The 20,929-nt window shown below is 66.3% G+C and overlaps 2 protein-coding genes across 2 annotated transcripts; one reads left to right on the top strand and one right to left on the bottom strand.

The window, feature by feature from the left end:
- Positions 1-1,391: 1,391 nt before the first annotated feature.
- LSM7 (LSM7 homolog, U6 small nuclear RNA associated (S. cerevisiae)) lies at positions 1,392-5,207 on the bottom strand. The gene is made up of 4 exons (XM_004688909.2): positions 5,184-5,207; positions 5,011-5,101; positions 2,834-2,905; positions 1,392-1,613 (listed from the first exon to the last, which is right to left on the bottom strand). The coding sequence occupies exons 1-4, from the start codon at positions 5,187-5,189 to the stop codon at positions 1,471-1,473; spliced, it is 312 nt and encodes a 103-aa protein (XP_004688966.1). The 5' UTR covers positions 5,190-5,207; the 3' UTR covers positions 1,392-1,470.
- A 26-nt stretch (positions 5,208-5,233) lies between these two features.
- SPPL2B (signal peptide peptidase like 2B) lies at positions 5,234-20,125 on the top strand (the record flags this gene model as incomplete). Its single annotated transcript, XM_012729424.1, has 14 exons — positions 5,234-5,377; positions 10,499-10,681; positions 11,127-11,216; positions 11,546-11,685; positions 12,093-12,235; positions 12,403-12,499; positions 13,332-13,448; positions 14,885-14,966; positions 15,520-15,594; positions 15,693-15,755; positions 15,837-15,936; positions 16,309-16,386; positions 17,242-17,402; positions 18,373-20,125. Coding segments are annotated over 14 exons (1,716 nt in total), but the record flags the coding sequence as incomplete, so codon positions are not given.
- Between the last annotated feature and the right edge of the window lie 804 nt (positions 20,126-20,929).

Genomic DNA, 20,929 nt, shown 5'->3' with positions numbered 1-20,929 from the left:
TCGGTAGTATATGCTTATTGCGCTCAGACGCCCCCCACCCCCCAACTCCAAGTCTGATGGGGGAGACAGGCCTATTTCTACAGACAGTGGGGGCTCTGGGTGCCGGCCCAGGGCTCCTCGGGCAGCCTCTCAGCCCCCAGGGAGCCAGGCGCTCATGCCATGGCCACCCTGGGCAGAGTCCTCAAGTCCATGTGGCCCCTGAGACCTGGGCTCTGAATTCACACCCCACTTCCATCACAGCGTTATCACCAAAGCAAGCCCCGGCTCCAGGGAGGGCAAACAGGCTCTCCCCCTTGCTAGGAAGAGCTGCCAGGCGCCCGTGGCTGAGACCCACCTCGTTGCTGCTTCCTGTTTGCTGAAGGAGCAGAGCCTGTCGGATGCCCTGGTGACGGCCAGGTGGGCTATTTCTAGTCTCCTGAAAACTAGGCCAAAGTGGTCTCTAGGGCACATGCGGCCCGGTGGGAGGGGCCCGCTCACCTCCCTTTCTGCTGGGCTCTGCCTGAGTCCCCAGGAAGCCCGGTGTCTCTTTTGGGCGCCCACGGCCTTCTGTGCCATCTTCAGGTTTGACACGCCCTGACTGACTCCCCGGGCAGCAGCCCCGGCTGGGCGGAGAGGCCACTCGCACCGCTTTGGCTTGGAGCTGAGAAGGGGCAGGGCCCAGAGAGGAGGGTTGGTCTGCGGCACAAGTGAGCACAGGGAGGAGACTGACAGGGGTTCTGGGCTGCAGCCGAGCCCAGCTGCACTGAAGCGAGCAGGGAGTGAGCTGGAGCCGGGCACAAGGTCCTAGCCTCACCGGGGCGCAGGCCTGGGCTGTTGTGCAGCTCCGGGAGAGTCCGGGACCCCGCACGGGACCCCGCACGGCCTGTGTCCCGGCTCTAAGCGCCCTCTCCAGGCCCCCTCGCCCCCACTCCCAGCCTCCCTCTCGGCCCCCTGAAGTGACAAATGGGACAGACACGGAGTAGGGGCGGCCCCCATGGGGAACACCGTCTGAGGAGAAACCTGCCTCTGGGAGGGGCCCAGGGGCATTCAGAACGACCAATCTGCTCGAAGTGTCCAGGGCAGACTGGGTCCTTGGTCGGATGCTGTAAGCGCAGGCCATTTCCCAGAATGCCCAGGGGGGCCGCATGCAGGGATGAAGCCAAGTGGGGCCTCGGGACCTGGCAGAGGCAAGCGGCTGCCTCCCTGGTGCACCCAGCTGCCCAGAGCCACAGGCTGCATCTTCGGCCCCTCAGGCAGCTCAGCGAAGACCCTCATGGGCCCAGGCCAGGGTCACTCCCCAGCTCCCAGCATGCACCTCACAGTACTTGGTGAACTGATGGGCAGAACTAAACCCCTGGGACCCAGGCCCAGAAAACCAGGGCTGGGAGCAAGACCCCAGGCTCCGGGACACGTGAAGTTTGCAATTTTATTAAGAAAAGAAATATGTTACTAATCCAAAGAGAAAGTCCTGCTTCCAAGGCCGCCCCGCTGCTAGGCATCCTGCTGCTGGATGAAGGGGTTGGGGATGGCCTCCATGCCGTCCTGCGGGCAGATAAGCACCACCGAGGTGCCCCTGCACACCACCAGGCCCAGCTGCCGGGTGTCCTCGGTGAGCTTGTACTGGTCGTCGGGGTCTGCAGAGGAGGGAGGGAGTGGCGCTGGCTCAGAGGGGCTCAGGGACAGATCAAAGGCCCTTCGGTGCCCCCCGGACCTCCAGGGGCAACCTCCAGGGGCAGGGGTGGGCGGCAGGCCGAGTCTCCTCCCCACTGGGCCCGACCTCACGGGCTTCCTCCCTGGGACCAGGGAGTTCCAGGGCACCAAAGGCACCTGCCTTTGTTGTGCAAACGGGAGCAGGAGGCCCGGGGAGGGTGGGCTACGTCCCGCCACTAACTGGGCGCACAGGGCCCTGGCAGTGCGGTGCCAGCCAGGTGACCCCGATACAGACCCACCTGGACCCTTGGCTCTGGATCACCACGCAGCCCTGTGTCGCAGCCCTGAGTCGGGCTGTCAGCAGCAGGCGAGAGGGGCCAGGAGGGACAGTGCGGAGGCTCTCGAGGGCTTCGCTACTGTGAGGACACCGGGCTGCTCTGGCTCGCCGAGCTCCGGCACCGACAGCTACCCTGGGTCAAACCCTCCCACCTGCTGCCCTGAACCCTGCAGCGGGCTCCAGGCGCCAAGGCCCCTGGGCTGCCGGCCAAACACATAAACGCGTGCGGGCCCCACGGCCCCACGGCAAGGAAAACTGTCTGCACGAGGAGGCAGAGCCAGGACCCGGCTCAGGCAGACTCAGGGGCAGGGGGAGGTGCGGGGAAGAGAGAGGAGGATCGGGAGACCTCAGTGTTGCCAATCGCCCGGAGAGGCTTCGCCCCCACAGGGCCTTTTCTGGCGGCCCAGGCAGTCCTGTGCTGCTGCGCTCGCGCTTTGCCAGCCTAACTCGGCTCTCGGACAGGACGGCTCCTTCAACCAGGCCCGTCCCTGCCCGGCCCGCCCTGGGCGTTCTCCTAATGCCTCAGGTAGGCTGAGCTGAGAACTGCTGCTGATGGACAGGGCGGGCCTGACCACGTGGCTGCGGTGTGGGGCTGGGACCTGGGACAGGGCCAAGGGTGGAGAATGAGGAAAACCGGACGCTGCTGTCAGCAGCAGGGGGAGCACAGGGGCGGGGGAAGACGAGGGGCCGTGCGCACTTCCCCCCTCGGCAGGAACGCTGCTCCAGACCAGGGCACCGCCAAGGCGTCACGTCTGTCATCCCCGGAGAGGCGGTGCGGCATGGCCAGCCCGCAGAGAAGTCACAGTCAACAAGCCCCGGACCGCGGTCAGGGCCGGGGCAGTGGGAAGGCCCGCTGGGAGCGCTCACCTCTCATGTACTCGATGGTGCCATCCAGCACGAGGTTGAGGAGGGGGTCAAACCCTTTCAGGATTCCACTGGCTTGTAGGAACCACCGAGAAGAGAGGAGACATGGAGACGGGTAAGAAAGACGGCCCCTGGGGGACGGTGCGCCCCACCCGAGGCCAGCACAGGAGAGACAGGGAGCCTCTCCTAAAAGTCAGCACCAGGCGTAGGGGGCAGCCTTCCTGCTGATGACAGACACAGGGCTGGGGAGAAGCGGAAAGGCGCCCCAGGGGAACAACGTCCGCTGGGGTGCTGGGGGCTCCCTGCAGAGGACCGGCTGCCCGGCCCGAGGGCAAAAGCTGCGGGCGACACCCACACGCCAAGGCAGGACGGCACCCTTAGGCCTGAGGCGGCCAGCACAGCAGCAGTTCTTGTGACTCTCACGGGTCACAAAAGCGTTCTTCTGATTTCTCTCAGCTACTTAAAAACGGTGAAATTCCAGCGCTGGGACTCCAGCACTGCAGATTCTTAGACAGGGGTGGTACCCCCCAGCCTGTGAGAACATTCGTGATTCTGCCCCCAGCCCCTGCCTGGAGAGCGAGATGGGACCCGGGAGATGGGACCCGGGAGTGTGACGAGACGCTGCTCCTGTGGTTCGGTGGCCACCAAGGAGCTGCAGGTGGAGGGCCTCAAGCTGGCGACTTTCAGCTGAGGTAAAAGAGCGCGCTGAGAGAGCCGCTCTGGTAGGTGAGCCACTAAGGGTAAGGCGCTTTCTGAAAGAAGACATCTGAAGCGGGGGGACTTTTCCTGCCGGCCTCGGAGGGGCAAACTACCACCCGGTAGACAGAGTCCCCTGGTGGCAACCCCCAAGGTCCCTGACCAATGTAAGCATGGATGCCAGTCTTACAGTCACAAGGAACTGGATTCTGCCAGTAACCAGTGGGTTGGAGAAGGACCCCAAGCCCGAGATGACAGGCCCCAAGGGACACTCACTCACTACAAGCTCATGCAAAAGCTGGAGTATAAGGTCCCTGACCATTTGAGGCAATAAATTTGCATCATTGAGAAGCTTATGACATCGACTGGAGAGTGAAATGAACTGAAATGCTGATGAGGTACCTGGAACACGCACACAGACCTTTTAAATGCCACCCACGAGGTGTGTGGAGCTACTTGACAAATGAAGAAACTGAGGGCCACAGCAAATCGCCCCAAATCTTTGGTCAGTGGGCGGAAGAGTCGGGGCTCCAACCCGAGCTGGCTGGAGCTGGAACCTGGGACCAGACTGTGCTGTCTGCTACCACGAGACAGCTCTGCCCACTGACTGCCCACCGAGCAGGCAGCATCTGGCCTGGTTCCCACCCTGTGATCTCACTCTCCTCCCAGAGTCCAGTGGCAGATGCAGATTTCAGCATCATGTCTATGAGCACAGAGCTGTAAACGGTGACAGGTGCTACCAGAGCTTAACCAAACCCAGGTGTCTGCCTTGAAAGGAGAGCAGGAAAGTGCTTCTGGGAGTTAATCTGGTAATAAGTCAACCTAGTAAGAGCACTCCAGGCAGAAAGAAGCATGTGTCTTTTTTCCATTATGGCTGGCGAGTTAAATAGCAAGCAAGGAGATTCAATTTGTTCTTAACAGATTCCTCTTGCCTTTGAATGGAGATCGACTGCAGGGCCGTGCTGTCCCCCAGGGGACAATAAGCGCTGGGTGGGGACATTAGTGGCCATCACTACTGGGACACTCCTGGCGTCGAGAGGGGCTGGGGATGTTGCTCAACAACTCAGTTCCAGGACATAATGCCCACACCCCGAACAATTAGGCGTTGGCAATTCAAAAGCGCCCAGTCTGAGGATCCCCGAGGTAGCGGGGTGCAGGTAAAGAAGCCAAGAGACGAATGAAAAGCCGATGCAGCCGCCTGAGCGGGAGCAGGACACAGAAGACGAGGCGGAACCGCGTGCCGACCCCGCTGCGTCTCCCTGGCTTCCCGAACCTCACTTTGCACCTGCGACGTGCAGTGCAGCCTCCCCGCCTGCACGACGCGAGTACGAGCGCCGGTCTCCCGGACGTTTGCACAGGGCGTTTGCCCAGGGGACGCGGTTTGCCCAGGGGACGGTGGGAGCCCTGGGCACCGGCTCCCACCGTCGCCGGGAGCGATACTTAGTGCCGATAGTTAGGAGATGCGCGAGGGGCAGGCGGCTTACCTTCGCGGCCCCCCTGAAACTTCACCCGGATCGTCTTGTCGATGTACTTGGACAGGTCCAAGATGCTCTCCTTCTTCTTTTTCTCTTTGTCCTGCGGGGGAAGCAGAGCGAGTGAAGCCGGTTGCTCAGCCCGGCGCCGCGCCCCCAAGCCGCCTGCCCCGCCGCACGCTCACCGCCATCTTGCCTCGCCGCGCCGCTCTGCGCAGGCGCCGCCGCTGCGCCCTTTGACCCCGTCCGCGGCGCCTGCGCAGAGGAGAGCTCCGGGGCGTTGCTGGGAGTCAGCTGCCAACTGCTACTGCGGGCAGCAGCCGACGCGGCGGCGGCTGCGCTGGCGCGGCTCGCGGCGGCCTTTCTCCTCGTGGCCCAGGTGAGGAGTGCGTCCGCCTCGCTGGCCTCGCTGGCCGCGGCTGCCTCGGCCCCTCCGTTCCGGCTCCCGGCACAGAGCGCGGCCCGGCCCGCCCGGGGGGCCCCTTCGGGACCAGTTCGCGTTCTCCGCGCGGGCAGTCGGCGGGCGCGGGTCCGGCGCCTGACCTTGCGGGCCTGGCTCAGACCCGCCCCCCTTGCCGCCCTGGAAGTCCTTCCCCCCCGCAGCGTCACTCAGTTCCGCCCGAGTCTGAGCCTGGGGGTCCCCCGACCCTCCGGAGGCCCTGGCTGGTCCGTGCCCGGGTCTCCAGCCGCCGCCGGGGATGCCCCTTACTGGCCCCGTTGCGTTGGCCAGGTGGCTTTCCCTCTCTGAGCCTCAGTTTCCCCTCCCGAGATCTGGCCGCGATCGTGGCGTCCACCCTCGGGGTTGTGGTAAGGTGCCCAGTGCCAACCCTGGAGTGTGGAGGAATCAGTCGTCCACTTCCGCTCCATGACCTTGGCATGGGGACTCCCGGCTTTGAGCCTCACTTTACCCAAGGGATGGAGAGTGAGTCCACCTCGGACTCAGAGATGGTGCCTTGGGTTGATGAGCCACTGATGCGTCACTTAACTTTAAGGTTCTCTGGTGCTACAGGGGGGCCTGCCAGGGGATGGCTGATGTACATGTTCTCAAACACCTCTTTTATATCCAAGTCCTCCCTCCCTGGGGTTCCAGAGGAACCTTTTGCCTACAATCGCGCTGTTAATCCGGAACCCCAGCTACCCCCCACTAGTCTTTCAACGGCCAGGTCCACTCTTGGTAAGGTCTCCGTGCAGCTGAGTGTTTCCAGGGGCTCTTCCACACGTTTGGGAGGCCGCAGACCTGGCTGCTCCGAGGCTTCCTTTCCTACCAGCCCTGGTGGTGAAGGCAGTCTGCTTGCAGGTGGTCTCTGCTGCCTCGGAGTCCTCTGCCGTCCTGCTTGGCTTAGCTTTCCCCAGGAGACCTCTGCGTCACCGGCTACCAGCTGCTTTCCCCAGCCCCTCTTAGCCCCAGCCCTGGTTGCTGTCTTCCTCACCAGTCCGAGCACTCGGAGGGCAGGCGCCCAGGGATGTTCTGTAGGCCACGCAGGGGTTTCCAGCAGGAAGACAATGTTGCAGGGGACGGGGGCAGGGCTGGGTGGGGTGAGCGCTTGCAAGGCTTGGCTGTAGCCGGTGTGCGTGGCCGTCCAGTGCTTACACCCTGAGAAAGCTGTTACTGCCCTGGGCACTAGAAGGGACACTGGGGCTTCCCCATTGGGTTGGGAAGGAGGGTCAGCCCTGGGTGTGGTGGAGGGTGAAGTGTGTACGGCTCTCCTAACGGAGTCCGAGGGCTGGGCTGGACAGGTGAGATCGGGTGGTAGGTAGCTCGTGTTGCTCGGGCACCTGGATCTTATTCCAGGCCGACTGGGGGTCTCAGACTTCATCCCGGACCTGGAGAGCCAGGAAATGCAAAGAGCACGGGGCCTCTCTTCCCAGAACAGAACTCCGGGCATGAAAGTGCCTGGCGATGCGGTGGCACCCCGTGGTGGTGCGGTTCTGCCAGAAATTTGGATCCTAGTCCCAGTGCTGGAGAAGACTAGTTCCGTTTACTGCCATTTCGTGACGGGGCGAGGGAGCGGACCTCAAACATCCTCAGGCTGAGCCCGAGTCGGTGCCCGTCCATAGCCGCGCAGCCTGCCTGCCTCCTGAGCAGGGCGCTAGGCTCTCCCCTGCCCGCCCTTCGTGTCTCCGCCTCTGGTCCTCTGCCCCTCCACTGTCCCCGCCCTCCTCTACCTTCCCCTGTCCCTTTTCTACCGACCCCATCTCCCAGGCTTCTGGCTCCTTACTGCCACACTTCTGTGGGGACGTACCTAGTCTTCTGGGGAGGACTCCTCCCGCCGCACCTAGCTCCGCCCCGCAGAGCGCTGCCGGTCATTGTGGAGTGAAGCTTCCTTAGGGGACCCTGACCCGCTTGCTGGGGGTGGAGTTGAGAAGGCCGCTCCTTGGTAGCCGACTGCTCCCGGGTCTCCAGGAAGAGGCCTGTGGGCTCAGGCTCCCGGAGAAGGAGGCCCCTAGAGGACTTTCCCTGGGCTCTTCGGCTTGGCACTTTCTCTGGTGTTGGAGAAAAGCACAGAAAGCAGCTGCGCACAATCAGGGTGGGCGACCCGTGAGGCGTGCTTTGGGGCTCCTAAATGATCAGCTGATTTTCACCAACACCTGGGTCCCCAGAACGGGGACCCCCAGGGCCGGTCAGAGTCTCTCCCTCTGAGGGCCATGGTGCAGCTCTGCTGCTGGGGCTGGGGGCAGCCCTGCACCCCACTCCCATTTGCGACTGGGGCGACCGTGCCAGCACGGGTGTTCTGCTGTATCCGCAGCTGTGGGTGTGGCCGCGCTGCCGTGGCGCACCGTCACCCCCGGGGCGTCCCCACGCGGCGGAGCGCCTGGGCCTGTGGCCCGGCTGGCGCAGCAGGCCTGGCCGGTTCTCGGCCAGTATGGGGGCCGCCCGTGGGGACAACTGGGAGAGGGCTCCTGCTTCGGGCCAGGGGGGTAGGCCCGGGGCCTCGCCGCCTTTGTCCCGCCCACGCTCCTGGAGCTCGTTTCTCTGGCGCGCAGCCACTGTACGCTCCGCCTCACCCAGGACGCCCAGCAGCCCCTCTGGCCACCAGCTCCTCCCTGGGGGATAACCCAGCGTGCTAGAGATGGGCCAGCTGGGGCTGTGGGGGCGGCGAGTGGGCTCGTCTGCTGCCTCCTGTTTGCATCCGCTTCGGGCCGTGACTAGCCCGAGTGGAAAGCCCCCGGAGCAGCCCATGAGGTCCCCTGGTGAAGTCAGAGGCCCCTCTGGTTCCTCACCTGTCCCATGCCAGGTGAGCAGCTGCCCCCTCTGTCTCCATGGCAGCCGGCAGCTTCTCGGGGCCCAGGAGTGTGGCCCCATGTCTGTCTCAGGTGCTCTAGCCCAGCGAGAGCATGAACACAGAGGACGCGCCCAGGGCCCCAAGTGTGCTGAGTGTGGATTAGTGTCTAGCTGGCCCCTCAGCTCTGGTAAGCCTTGGGGTGGTGACCCGGGCATGGTCTGGCTGGTGACAGCCTCTTCGCTCCTGGAATGGGGCTCCTCACCCTCCTCTCCCAGCAGGCGTGACAGCCGGGGTGAGGCAGACTCTGCCAGCCTGCCTGGGGCTGGGCAGCCAAGACCCGGGCCACTTTCATGGGGCGGGGCCTCTGGTGACAGGCATCCTCCGGTGAGGCAGGGCCTTCCCGTGGGGACTGGAGACAGGCGTGGGAGCAGCAGCCCCGGAGGGACCTGTGGTCCGGGCAGATGAGAGGACGAGCAAGGGGCAGCACCTGCTCCGACATCAGAAGTGAACGGGCCGATGCCCCTGCTGCGGGGGGCACGCTTTCGGGGGCAGCCGCGGGTTTTCACGTGGAGGAAGCTGGCCAGCATCAAATGGAAAAGATGTCCTGCCAGCCCTCGGCCATCCCAGGGATCGTCAGTGTGTGGGGACCCTGGCCTGCCCTCCCTCCGAGGCCAGCGGGCACCTCTGCCCTTGGCCCCAGCGAAACTCGGTCAGCACAGCCCTCCCTGTGCTGCCTGTGAGTCCCTGCTTCCCACCGGGGCACGGCAGGAGACGCTGAAAGCCAGCTGCCCGCTCCTGTCCCTCCCCTCAGCCTGGTGGGACAGGACGCTGGAGCTGGGGAGATAGCCCTTACCCGGCAAGACCTGGGGCTCCCCACTGGCCTGTGTTCTCCTCTGCTCACAAGTTACCTGCCATGTCACTTGGATTCCAGCCCCCCACTGGAAAGAGAGGGGCTGGCCTCAGGCCCAGGGACGCCTGGTGGCCTCACTGGTTCGTCTCTAGTGGGCAGTTTACCTGGAGCCTGTGGGTTCCTGAGCCGGCTGGGGTACGGGAAGCCCCCCCAGGGCCCCTGCCTTGCGCTGTGGTTTCAGCCTCAAGGGCTCACACAGGTGTGGGCAAAGACCGCAGACTCCTGTGACCCCTCCCTGCTGTACAGAGCCTGGGGGGCTCGCCTAGCTCTGGGAGCCATGGGGAGGGCCCTGGCGGGACCAGGGCCAGCACCCAAGGGGCTGCTGGTGGCCATTCTCTGCAGTGGCCTCCTTCCTGGTGCACGTGGAGGCTTGTGTCCCGCAGTGCTGTCAGAAGAAGCCACCCCAGACCCGCGGGAGCAGCTTGGCCCCTCACGGAGGGGCCCGGAAGCCCTGTGCCCACTCTGAGCGCTGCCCCCTTGCTGCAGGCGGCCTGTGAGTCGGCATGGTGCGCGTGGTCTCTGCGAAGGGGGTCCCAAGGCAGGACTGCCGTGTCCTGCACAGCTCGCAGTGGGCCCGCCCACGACCTCGGCACGCGGGGGATGTGGCCGAGAGGCGCCTGCCTACGTGGGAACGAGCTCTCTTCTTGCTCCCACCCTGCTGCTCTCCTCGGGTCTCCAGAGCAAGTCAAGATGCAGACAGCCGGCGGGGGCCGCGGTGGGACTTGGTCTGGGGGGCGGAGATGGGGTCCAGCCGCACGCCAGAGGCCGTGGGGCCTTTGGAGTCCGGGGTGACCCAGAGCTCTAATCTCGGGCTCTCTGGGGCCCTGGGGCCCTGCTCCTGAAGGGACAGTTAGAGGGGATGTGCAGTGGGGCTGACCGGCAGAGGGTCCGAGAGGAGCCAGGGGACTGGTTCCGGGCCGCCGGCCTTCCCTCCCCCGCCGGCTCTGCTCTGCTTGCCTCTGCACGCGGGCCCCGGGCTCTGGTGTGGGCATCGGCCGTCTGGCTGCAGGGTGATTGCTGCAGAGGCTGAGGCTCCTGCCGCACAGGTGTCTTCCTCGTGGCCCAGGAGCAGGCGCTGGAGACACAGGCGCCGTCTGAAGGCGAGCTCGCCTGTGCTCTCCTGTCCATCCGCTCTGCAGTCCGTGTGCGTTGTGTGTGCCACACGTGTGTGAGTGTGCACGTGCGTGCGTGTGTGCGTCTGAGCACCCCTGGGCCTTGCGCTGCGGGCGGGAGTCCGGGAGGGCTGTGGGGAGGTGCCGGCTGCGTGAGGCACGTGAAGGGTCGGCGGCCGCCCGCCTGCTTGGCCCTGCGGGGCCTGGGTCTGGCCGGCTCTCTGGGGACAGCTCCTGTAGTCGCCCCACCACAGTCTCTCCTGCAGCTGCGTGACTGGCCCGCCTCCATGCTCTGCTCCCCGTCCGACCTCCCCTCCCAGGGCTTCAGCTTCCAGCTGCCGCTGGCGGCGCGGGGTAACTGCACCTTCTACGAGAAAGTGAGGCTGGCCCAGGGCGACGGAGCACGGGGGCTGCTCTTCGTCAGCAAGGAGGCGCTGGTACGACCCCCGGGGGCCCCTCCTCACCATGAGGGAGCCAGGCACGGATGGGGGGGCCTCGTGACGGGGGGCCGGAGGAGTTTGGGCCGGCCCTCCTGGCTGGCCAGGACTGTGCGCTCAGGCCTTCGGACCCTGCCTGAGGGAACCCGGCCTGGAGCAGTCCTGGGGCCAGAGACGGGTTCCCGTGGTGACCAGGCTGCGGAGAGCGGGCGCCGGCCTGCCTGCATAACAGCCTCCTCCCAGGGTCCCCAGACCCGCTGGCAGCTAATGGGCTTCACCCCACACTTTAGTGAAGGCTGAGCTTTTCCTTCCAGCCATGTCTCCTCCCCACTGCCTGGCACCAGGGACCCCAGCACGTGCCCAGGCCTCTCCTGCTCGGAGAGACGACTGTAGGTGTCGCATGGGAGGGGTGGCAGCTCTCGGATCTCCGTCCCCTGGGCCCCAGGTTCCCCCAGGAGGCAATAAGTCGGAGCACGACGAGATTGGCATTCCCGTGGCCCTGCTCAGCTACAAGGACAAGCTGGACATTTTCAAGGTAGGGTCTCTTGCCCCCTCTAGTCTTTGGCCAGGCCCAGGCTGCCCCAGTGTGGCTGACCAGTGACCAGTGGGTGTGAGCCATGCCCAGGTGGGCCTTTTTTGGTGGGGGCAGAGGGGCGGCCGGAAAGTGCTGTCAGTGTGCTGTCAGGGTCTGTGTCTGGCACGCGTGAGGACCTTGCCTTCAGCAAAGCTTCTCTGGCAGAATTGGGTTCCTTGGGGTCAGGCGCGGCCATCCCCGAGGGCAGGATCCCGCAGGGCTGCTGGCGCGTGGCGTCCCGGTGGGCAGTGGTGGGGACGGTGCTTGACGGAGCTCCGTGTCCCGAGCAGAGTCTCGGCAGGGCCGTCAAGGCAGCGCCCCACGGCCCCGGGGAGCCCATGCTGGACTACAACATGATCATCATCTTCGTCATGGCCGTGGGCACCGTCGCCCTCGGGGGCTACTGGGCCGGGAGTCGGGACGTGAAGAAGTGAGTGTCCTGGGCGTCTCACCTGCTCGTGCAGCACGGGGCTGGCCCTGGGAAGTGGACACGGGAGGAACAGGCTGCAGGGAGTGGGCGCCCGCGTGCCCAGGTAGCCCTCTGGATGCAGGCCCTGTGCACACCGGAGGCCTGTCCTGACCGAAGGGTTCTACGGCCCGACATTCCGTCCTGGCAGTGGGGCTCAGGGCCTAGATCAGCCCGTGGCACCGCCAGGCAGGGGGTGGAGGGCCCCGGGGCTGCAGGGGTGCAGAGGGCGGGCGCAGCCAGCGGCGGGTCCCTGCCGGGGCCTTCTGAACCCGGTGTGGGGCCTTCCCGGCCCGTCCTGGCCCATCGCCTGGCCTCCGCCCCGGGTGCCGTCCGGCGGGCGCCCCCCTCACCTGTCTGTGTCTCTGAAGAAGGTACATGAAGCATAAGCGGGATGACGGGCCTGAGAAGCAGGACGACGAGGCGGTGGACGTGACGCCCGCCATGATCTGCGTCTTCGTGGTCATGTGCTGCTGCATGCTGGTGCTGCTCTACTACTTCTACGACCAGCTCGGTGCGTGCGCTGCGCCCGGCCCCGCAGGGCCCCGCCCCGCCCACTGCTCTGTCAAGGCTGCCCCGCCCCTTGGCGCCAGCCTCCCTGGCAGGTGACCCAGCACATGGGGCTCTTCCTTGGGCGGGTGGGAGGCGGCAGCTGCCCCTCACCGCCCCACCCGCCCACAGTCTACGTGATCATTGGGATCTTCTGCCTGGCCTCCGCCACCGGCCTCTATAGCTGCCTGGCGCCCGTCATCCAGAGGCTGCCCTTCTGCAAGTGCAGGTGAGCGCCGGCGCCCGGCCCCCTCCGCCTCCCCCACTGTGCTGGCCGAGGCCGGCTGCAAAGCCTCGGCTCTCCACCTCGCGTCCTGGTCCCTGGGCTGCTCAGCGCTGTGGGCCCCTTCTCTCCCGACCCGCTTGGGGCACAGCGGGTGCCACTCGGGGCGCCTGGGAGCCCAAGGGCCTCGGGAGCAGTAGGGTGGGGCCGTGGTAGGGGCCGGCCGCCCTCTCCCACATCCTGTCTGGTCTTCCGGTCCCGGTGATGGACACGGGCTGGCGTGTGGGCCCTGAACTGGACCCACACCAGCGCCTGGAGCTGTGTGACTGGACGCACAGGTGTCCAGTCCGGAAGGGTCCTGCTGCTAGGGGCCTGCTGGGGGTGGGCTGTGTCTTACAGGTGAGCGGGTAACTGCTGCGGGGTCAGGCAGCGCCTCCCACGTGTTGGCAGCTCGCTGCCTGAGACGCGGGGGGGTGTCGGGGGAGGGCGGCCCCGTGGGCCTCTCGGGCTCTGTGGCCAGGGCGGATGGTGACTGGCCAGGTCCACTCGCCCGAGTGCCTGCCCGCCCTGTATGGAGAGGCGTGCCTTCTAGAGATGCTCTAAAAGACGGGTAATGGTGGGTTGAGCAGAGAAGGTGGAGCCAAGGAGGTCCAGCCAGGTGGCAGGACTGGGGGGCTGGCCCCTCGCCATCTAGCTGGGACAGTAGAGAGGCTGGGGAGCGGGTCTGTCGGAGCCAGGACTTGGGGCAGCCGAGAGGCTGGAATAATGTGCTCTCTGGGAGCTGGGTCGAGATGAGGCTGTCAGCCACCCTGACACCCACGTCCCCCCGCCTCCCCAGGGTCCCCAGCAACGGCCTGCCCTACTTCCACAAGCGCCCCCAGGTCCGCATGCTGCTCCTGGCGCTGTTCTGTGTGGCTGTCAGCGTGCTGTGGGGAGTTTTCCGGAACGAGGACCAGTGAGTGCCGTCCCCGGGGAGGCCTGGGCAGCGGGGGGCTGTCCTCAGCTGCCCTGGGGCTGGTGTGACCTCCCTGTGCTGCCCGAGGCCGTCCGGAGCGCCTGGCGCCGCTCCAGCGCCTCAGCATGAAAAGCCTTCCTGTCAGCCCTTGGAAGCGCAGCCAGCGCGGCCCTCCTGCCTCGGCCGCTGAGCCGTGGCCGCCCTCCGCGCCACCCGCATCCAGTGTCGCTGGTTTGTCCCGGTGCCACGTGGCCTGTGGTTGGAATCTGGATATGAGAGGCCTAGACCCCCCGGGCCGGTGCCTGTGTCGGCTGGGGTGGCCTGGGTGGGGTGCCCAGCGCGGTGGCCCCCGGCCTTGTGTGTGTCAGCCAGCGCGTGGGGCGCCGCAGGGGCCACCCTCTTCCCTCAGCTTGTGCCCCCGAGGCGCGGCATGGGGCCCAGCAGCGGCCTGGAGCTGGCAGGGGCCTGGCGCGTGGGCCGGGCCGCCGGCGCCTGCCTGCTGTCTCTCTCCATCTGGCGCGCTCCCTGCACCTCCCCCGAGGCGTTCAAGTGCGCTTGGCTTCACCGCAGTTTGGAACCCCAACAGATTTAACAGACAGAAGGGAAATGTGAAAATATTTGCCTCCTTTGTACATAAAGCGAGTACGCGTCACAGTTAAGTCCCAGCCAGGAGACTCGCTCCGGCGGGCAGTGGCACAGGCCGGTTCCTGCCCTCCCCGCCAGCCTCCTTGTTCCCCGCGCCGGCCTGCCGGGGTGTTCACGGGGAGGTGAGGCAGCTGCCTGGGGAGGGTCCGGCCGGGGCCCAGTGGGGCACACAGGCGGACGCTGGCTGTCCCCGTGGCCCTCACCCGTAACCCGGGGACTGGAAGCCTGGGCGGAGGATGCGCCCGGTGCTGGGCAGCTGTGGGCGCTGGCCGGGGGCCCAGGCCGGGGCTGTGCGCGTTGGTCTCCTGCCTGTCGTCTGTGACCCTGGGGCCGTCTGGGGGCTCCCGACTGTCCTCGCGGCCTGACAGTTTGGAGCCGGGTCCCCGTGGGCTGAGAGATTGTGTAGAGCCCAGCTGGGCAAGAGCTTCACTTTCGACATCATTTTAAAAAGTATTTTTGCAAAGACATTTGAATCTAACAGATACACAGCTCCTCCCTGTTCTGGGATCAGGCTGTGGGAGCTGCCGCCGCGGGTGGGGAGAGACTCCACCCTTTCTGCCGGGGGGCACCAGGGAGGAAGGGTCAGTCCCCCCCCACGCCATCCATGACTGCCCTGCCCACCACCCTCCGCCCACGAGAGCTCCCACGCGGGTCCCAGAGTCTAGCCGTGGCCTTTGCTGAGTCTGCAGAAGGGGGAGGGCAGCTCGAACTGCTGTCTCCAGGGACGGGGACCCCGTCGGCCTTGGCTCTGATGGAGCCCTGCCCTGGTGGGGCGCCGCTCTCCCTTCCAGGTGGGCCTGGGTCCTGCAGGATGCGCTGGGCATTGCCTTCTGCCTCTACATGTTGAAAACCATCCGCCTGCCCACTTTCAAGGTGCGACTCCCCCCGGGAAGGAGGGGGGCGCCCCCCGGGGCGGGCGGGGCTGGCCCGGCCTCCTCCTCCGTGACGGGTGTGAGGCGCAGCTGCACAGTTGCCTCCCACTAAGAGCGTGAGACCAGCCACAGGACCCTGGCTGGAGCTCGGCCCGGGTCTCCCCGGTGGCAGGTTAGCGTCCTGCTGGCTGAGGTGACACGGGAGGAAAACCCGATGGAACCGGGCAGGTGCACACAGCTGCGGCCCAGGGCGCTGTCCTCCTCCCGGGGGTGCCAGGAACAGCAGCAGGAAGGGCCGGCGCCTCCCCAGGGCCGTGTCCGGGGCTCTGTCCCCGTCACGTGGAAGCCTAGAGTCCAGGGCCCGCCGCCCAGCGGGGCCTGCCGAGGCCCGGGAGCACCTCTCCTCGTGCTGCTGGGGGTGGGGGCAGGCTTTGCCCAGACTCCTTGCAAAGGGAGGCCCAGCCTTGCGAGCCGCGGGGCTTGGGGGGGCGCGTGGCCCCTCCTGGGCGGGCTGGTCTGTGGAGTGGGGCCACCTCTCGGGACGCCCTCCCCAGGCTTGCACGCTGCTGCTGATGGTGCTGTTCATCTACGACGTCTTCTTTGTGTTCATCACACCCTTCCTGACCAAGGTGGGCCCCAGCCCCAGCCCAGTGCCCACAGCTTGCCCCTGCACCCCGCCCTACGCCCCCGTGCCCCCGCCCCCTCTGACACTGCTTCCCCCGGCCAGAGCGGCAACAGCATCATGGTGGAGGTGGCCACCGGGCCTTCCGACTCGGCCACTCGCGAGAAGGTACATACGGGGCTGTGGCTGAGGCGCTGACCCCACCGCGGGCGCAGCAGCCCCACGGACGCGCCTCCTCGCTCTCCCCAGCTCCCCATGGTCCTGAAGGTGCCCCGGCTGAACGCCTCGCCCCTGGCCCTGTGCGACCGGCCCTTCTCCCTCCTGGGCTTTGGTGACATCCTCGTCCCAGGTATGGAACTGGGCACGAGGCGGGCGGGACGGTGCCCTGGTGGTGTCCGAGGCAGGTCGGGTGCAGGACCCAGCAGTGGAGCAGAACCAGCAGGGGCCAGGTGGTGGCCGTGCTCACCAGGTGGCCTGGCCGAGGTGCAGGCGCACCCGCACTTTGGCTCACAGCCACTGGGTGCAGGCTTGGGGTTCGTGACCTTGCCGGCGTGGCAGGGCCCTCCTGCAGCTTCCTCTCGCGGTGCTGTGCTGCCCGGGCTCTCGGCTGGGCTGCCTGCCGGCCTGCCTGAGACCCGCAGCCACAGGCTCTAGGCGGCCCAGTCGCTGGGCCCCTCCCGGCCCTGGCCTGGCGCTCGCTCACTCGCTCCTCGCTCCACAGGGCTGCTGGTGGCCTACTGCCACAGGTTTGACATCCAGGTGCAGTCCTCCAGGGTCTACTTCGTGGCCTGCACCATTGGTGAGCACCCGCGCCCTGGCCCCTGCCCACCATCCACTGCCCCTGGGGTGTGGGGTGGGGTTCAGTCTGCCACGTGACAGCCCGTTCCCCTTCCCCTGGCTTGTGTGGTTTTCCCTTGTCCAGCATTTGTGACCGAGGCCATTTACCCTGAAGGGACTTTTGCCGTTGATCCCAGGTTATTTCTGAAAGTGCCCACGCTGGTCGCTTTTGAGGGGGAGACATGAGCAGCACCCTTGCTGCCCCCTCAGCAGGAGGCCCGTCTGGGTGTCCTGGTGGGGGGTGCGGAGTGCTAGGCCCGAGGGCCCGGTGGCTGGCTCTGCCCGTGAGCGCCCGGCGTCCGTTAGGGCCTGCCCGGCTGCTCTCAGCCACACCAGGCGCCGGCGCTCCTCAGCCCCGCGCCCTGTGCTGGCCCGTGTTGTGTGTGATGTGGCTTTAGTCCGGCTGCAGCCGCGGGCCGCGCCCCGGGGCCCCCAGGTTTTCCGAGTGTCTCGTCGGAGTGTAGGGGTCTTTGACATGACGCCCATCCCGTTAGCAGAGGTTTGATTTCCACACAGGTTCATTCCCGGCACTTCCCTAACTAAAGGCTTACGGGAAACGGGCTGTGGGGTGGGGTCACAGCTCCTCCTCGGTGGTCCATATTTTCCACGGTTGCCAGGAGCTGCTGCTGGGAGAGAACCCCAGCCCCTCCCGCGTCACCGCTGCCCCGCCTTCCTGGGACTGGTGACGCCCACCTGCACCCTGATCTCCCCAGGGCCTGAGGCGGGCGTCCCCGCTCACTCCCTGGTGTCCGTGGGGGCTGCGGAGACCCGGGCCGGCCACCGGAGCCTGCCTTCACCTCCGTGCCCTTCCCTGCAGCCTATGGCATCGGCCTCCTGGTGACCTTCATGGCGCTGGCCCTCATGCAGCGTGGTCAGCCTGCCCTCCTCTACCTGGTGCCCTGCACGCTGATCACCAGCTTCGCCCTGGCGCTCTGGCGCAGAGAGCTGGGCATGTTCTGGACGGGCAGCGGCTTTGCGGTGAATACCAGTTTGCTGTGACTCTGCAAGAAATAATAAGCTAATAAGCCCTAGCTAGAACTGAAGTTGGGTAAGACCTGGCGTGCAGCTCAGCCCTGGGACCCTGCCTGGGCCGTTTCTGGGAGGCTGCGCCGTGGGCCTGGTGTCTGTGTGGCCCTGGCGGTTCTGCGCCACCCCAGCAGGAGGCGTGCTGGTGGCTGGCAGGGAGGGCACGACTTGGTGGGGGTGCTGGCTCCTTCGGTGTGGATCCTGCCCTTCTCTGGGGGCCCAGAGCCTCAGTCAGAAACAGCTGTCGCAGCTGGGGCGGGCGCCTCCCTCCGCCCCAGTTGATGAGGGGGTAAAGGGCGGAGTGGGGGCCAGAGCTGCTGGCCGGACACAGTGGGGCTGCCCCTTGCTCTGTGGCTCGCTGTCCGGGGAAGGGTGTGTGTGCCCCGGAACTGCCCAGCCATGCTGGGTTCCTGCACAGGCGCCCGTGGGGGCCTCCCAGGGTGGTCAGCACTCGGGCAGGGGTGGGCACAGGAGCTGGCGCCTGGCTCGTCCCGCGGATGGGCTCCCCTGTGGGACACACTTGCTGCTCCGCAGAGCCGCCGGTGTCGCTGCGCCCTGATGCTGTGACCAGCGCGTAGGGTGCCCGGGGCGGGAGAGCGCTCTCGGGAACCCCCTCACGCCCTCAGGGAAACCACGTGGGGTCAGAGCCCACCATCCTCAGAGGGTCCTAGGAGGATTAGCAGTAAGCTGGAGCTGTCTGCATGGGGGTTCTAACTGGTCCTGCGCGTCTCAATCCTCTGTGTGTTCTGTTGGGGGGTTCCTAGCCCCTCGGAAAGTCACCTGCTGCTGTCCTAGGCCTGAAGCTCGACCTTTCCGATGGCAGCTCACTGGCCCTGCCTCCCCATGGTGTTTTGTCTCTGCGAACCCCGCAGGGCGCGCCCGGCCTCAGCCCAGCCTCATGGCACCCTGTCTTCTCTTGCAGAAGGACCTACCTCCGTCTCCATGGGCCCCAGCCCCAGCGGAGGGCTCCCAGCCACCCAGAGACTCAGATGTGCCCCCTTCCCAGCAGCCTCCAGGTGAAGAGCTCGTCAGGTCCCCTGTGTCTGAAGAGCAGCCCCCCGAACTGTCTGCCCCCGCAGAATCAGGGACTGCAGCTCCCAGCCAGGAGCCTGTGAGCCCTGCCGGCCACAGCCCGGGAGCCTTGAGCCAGCCAGACACAGTCTAGGAGGGCAGCGCAGACCTGGCCCTCTGAGTGAGGGCCGCGGAGACCCAGCCTGGACCTGCTCGGCCCCTCCCCACGTGGTGCTCTGCCCTGGCCGGTGCTCGCCCAGGTCCTTGCCCCGCGCCCCCCCTTCCGGCCAGCACCTCTCCCTCCCCTGCCCTCTCCCCCTCTGCTCCGAGCCGGTTGCTGCAGCCCCTCCACTGGCCGCGGTCACGGGAGCGGTCACTGGAGCGCCGGCCCTGGCTCCACAGTCTTCCTTGCTGGGCCCTCACGGTGCCTAAGAAAGGGCCGGAAGCCAAGCCGCGGACTTGTCCACACTGGTGCTTCAGCTGCCTCCGAGGTCCCCAGGCGGCCTTCCCCAGGCGGCCTCAGCCAGTGGACCCCGCTGGAGCCCGGCCCGGCGAGTGCTGAGACTGGGACCCCTGCCTGGGGCTCGGCGGTCCCCTGGGGGACTCGGCCGGGAGGGGCCGCCGCCGGGCCGCACCGGAGGCCGGAGGGGCACGGATGGGCAGGCCCGGCCCGGGCCCCGCGCCTGTCAACAGACGGCCAAGGCCTTCTGGCATTTGGCTGTGTCGCCCCGGCCTGTGACCCGAAACGGTGGCCCGAGGCTGGAGGGCGCACCTGGGGGCCACGAGAGCCCCACAGGCCTTGGCAGCGCCGCTGTTTTGCCCTTGAGCTTGGAGGGCCTTGGGCCCCCCCACCGTCTGCACGCCGTGAGCCCCACGCCGTGAACCCCATCTCTCGCATGCGGCCCGTGGCCTCTGCGCACAGGTGGGCGAGCATGCTTTGTAGTAACAACTCCGAGGCGCTTCTGGATCGCAGGAGGACTTAGAGCTGCCCTCTGTCGTCTACCTCGCCGGCCGGCTCTGCGCGCCTGAGACTGACGCCTGGGAGAACTGCCGCAGGCCGGCGGCCCCGGGGCCGGCAGCCCGGCCCGTAGGCTTCATCCCGCTGCATGTGGCTCTGTGGTGCCAGTGTCACGGGAACCCTGGCGGCCGGCCCCGGTGTCGGCTCTGCAGCTGCTCCGTGCCGCCCACGCGGCCCCGGGCCCAGGACGACGCCCAGGCGAAGGCACAGACCCCGGCCTGCTCCCGCCCGGCCTCCCGCCGCCCCGCTCTGCGGCTCCATCCTAGACTGCAGGCGCCGGCTTGAGCCTGTTCGTGCCAAGAAATCCCAGTGCCCGGTTGGCCTCGCCTCTCGGGAGATGCAGTCAGCCCAGAGGAAAAGCCGACTGCCACCTGCTTTCTGTGTGCTCAGAGGAGCTGAGGGCCCGGGAGGGAGCAGCTGCAGCTGTCAGCCCCAGCTGGACTCGGGCGGGGCCGGGCAGGCTGGGTGAGGGACCACGCACCCCACCCGTGGGCTGCACCTTGAGCCATTTTCTATGTTGGTGTCAGTGGGGGTCTCTTCTGTGTTGGAAGTTTGACATGCCAAGGAAGTCGGAGGTGGGTGAGTTCCCGAAGTTTCCGTTGGTTTTGCTTTGCTTCTGTTGGACTCTTTTAATTAAATTGGGCTTTTGATATTTGTGACTCGGCTTTGCTTGTTCTGTGGGGCAGCTGTGGCTGGTGCGGGGCATCTCGGGGTCCCCACCACTTCGCGGTGGGGTGTGGCGGCACGCCTGGCTGGCTGTCACTGAAGCTGTTTAGCAAGGAGTTCCCTGGGGCCTGGCTCCTGTCCGGGGCTCTGGGCTGCACCGACACCGTCACGAGTTCTCAGTTCTGCTGTTGGGACCAGAAGCGTCAGGACACGCTGCAGACAAGATGGGCGAGACTGGCCGAAAGCTTGATGGACCCCGGAATACCAGTTCCATGTAGCTATGCCAGATCAGGAGCTATTCTTTTGTCTTTTTTTAAAGATTTTTTTTTTTTTTAATTTATGCACACAGAACTGGGGCACAGGCCAGAGGTGTGGGGGGTGAGAAGATTCACCAGAGACAGAGTGGGGAGCAGAACAGGCCGGCTGACGAAGGACATTGCTGAGGGGAGCAGTGGGTGGTCAGGAGAGGTCTGCTGCGCCCTGTGGGTCACCTGCGGGGCAGGCGGGGATCGAACTCGTGCTGAAGTGGCTTTAGCTTCTTGGTGCTGTGCTTTACCCACCGCGCCATCAAGGAGGCCTCTGGTCTGTTTTATCTGCTCTCAGCATTCCGGCCTCTCAGCCAGCAGCTGTGCGACGGCCAGCCAGGCCTCGCTTTGTGCCCAGTCTACAGGAAGAGCTCACGTGAGGCTGAGGGGCCGGTGGCCGATGGCACCCTGCCAGAGTGTGTGGGGTGGGGGTGTTGGGGCTCGTGTGTTCCATGGTCACCAATCCCGGCGGCTCCCAA

Source organism: Condylura cristata, unplaced genomic scaffold, assembly GCF_000260355.1.
Source record: "Condylura cristata isolate star-nosed mole 26May11 unplaced genomic scaffold, ConCri1.0 scaffold00025, whole genome shotgun sequence".
Classification (NCBI taxonomy): Eukaryota; Metazoa; Chordata; class Mammalia; order Eulipotyphla; family Talpidae; genus Condylura; species Condylura cristata.
This window is presented reverse-complemented; position numbering and strand designations above follow the sequence as displayed.

Excerpts from the sequence above, each read along its gene's own strand:
- LSM7 (XM_004688909.2), bottom strand. Across the intron at positions 2,906-5,010 it reads GTTTCAGGGGGGCCGCGAAG|CCAGTGGAATCCTGAAAGGG; the intron begins GTAAGCCGCCTG and ends GGTTCCTACAAG. Across the intron at positions 1,614-2,833 it reads CACCATCGAGTACATGAGAG|ACCCCGACGACCAGTACAAG; the intron begins GTGAGCGCTCCC and ends CCTCCTCTGCAG.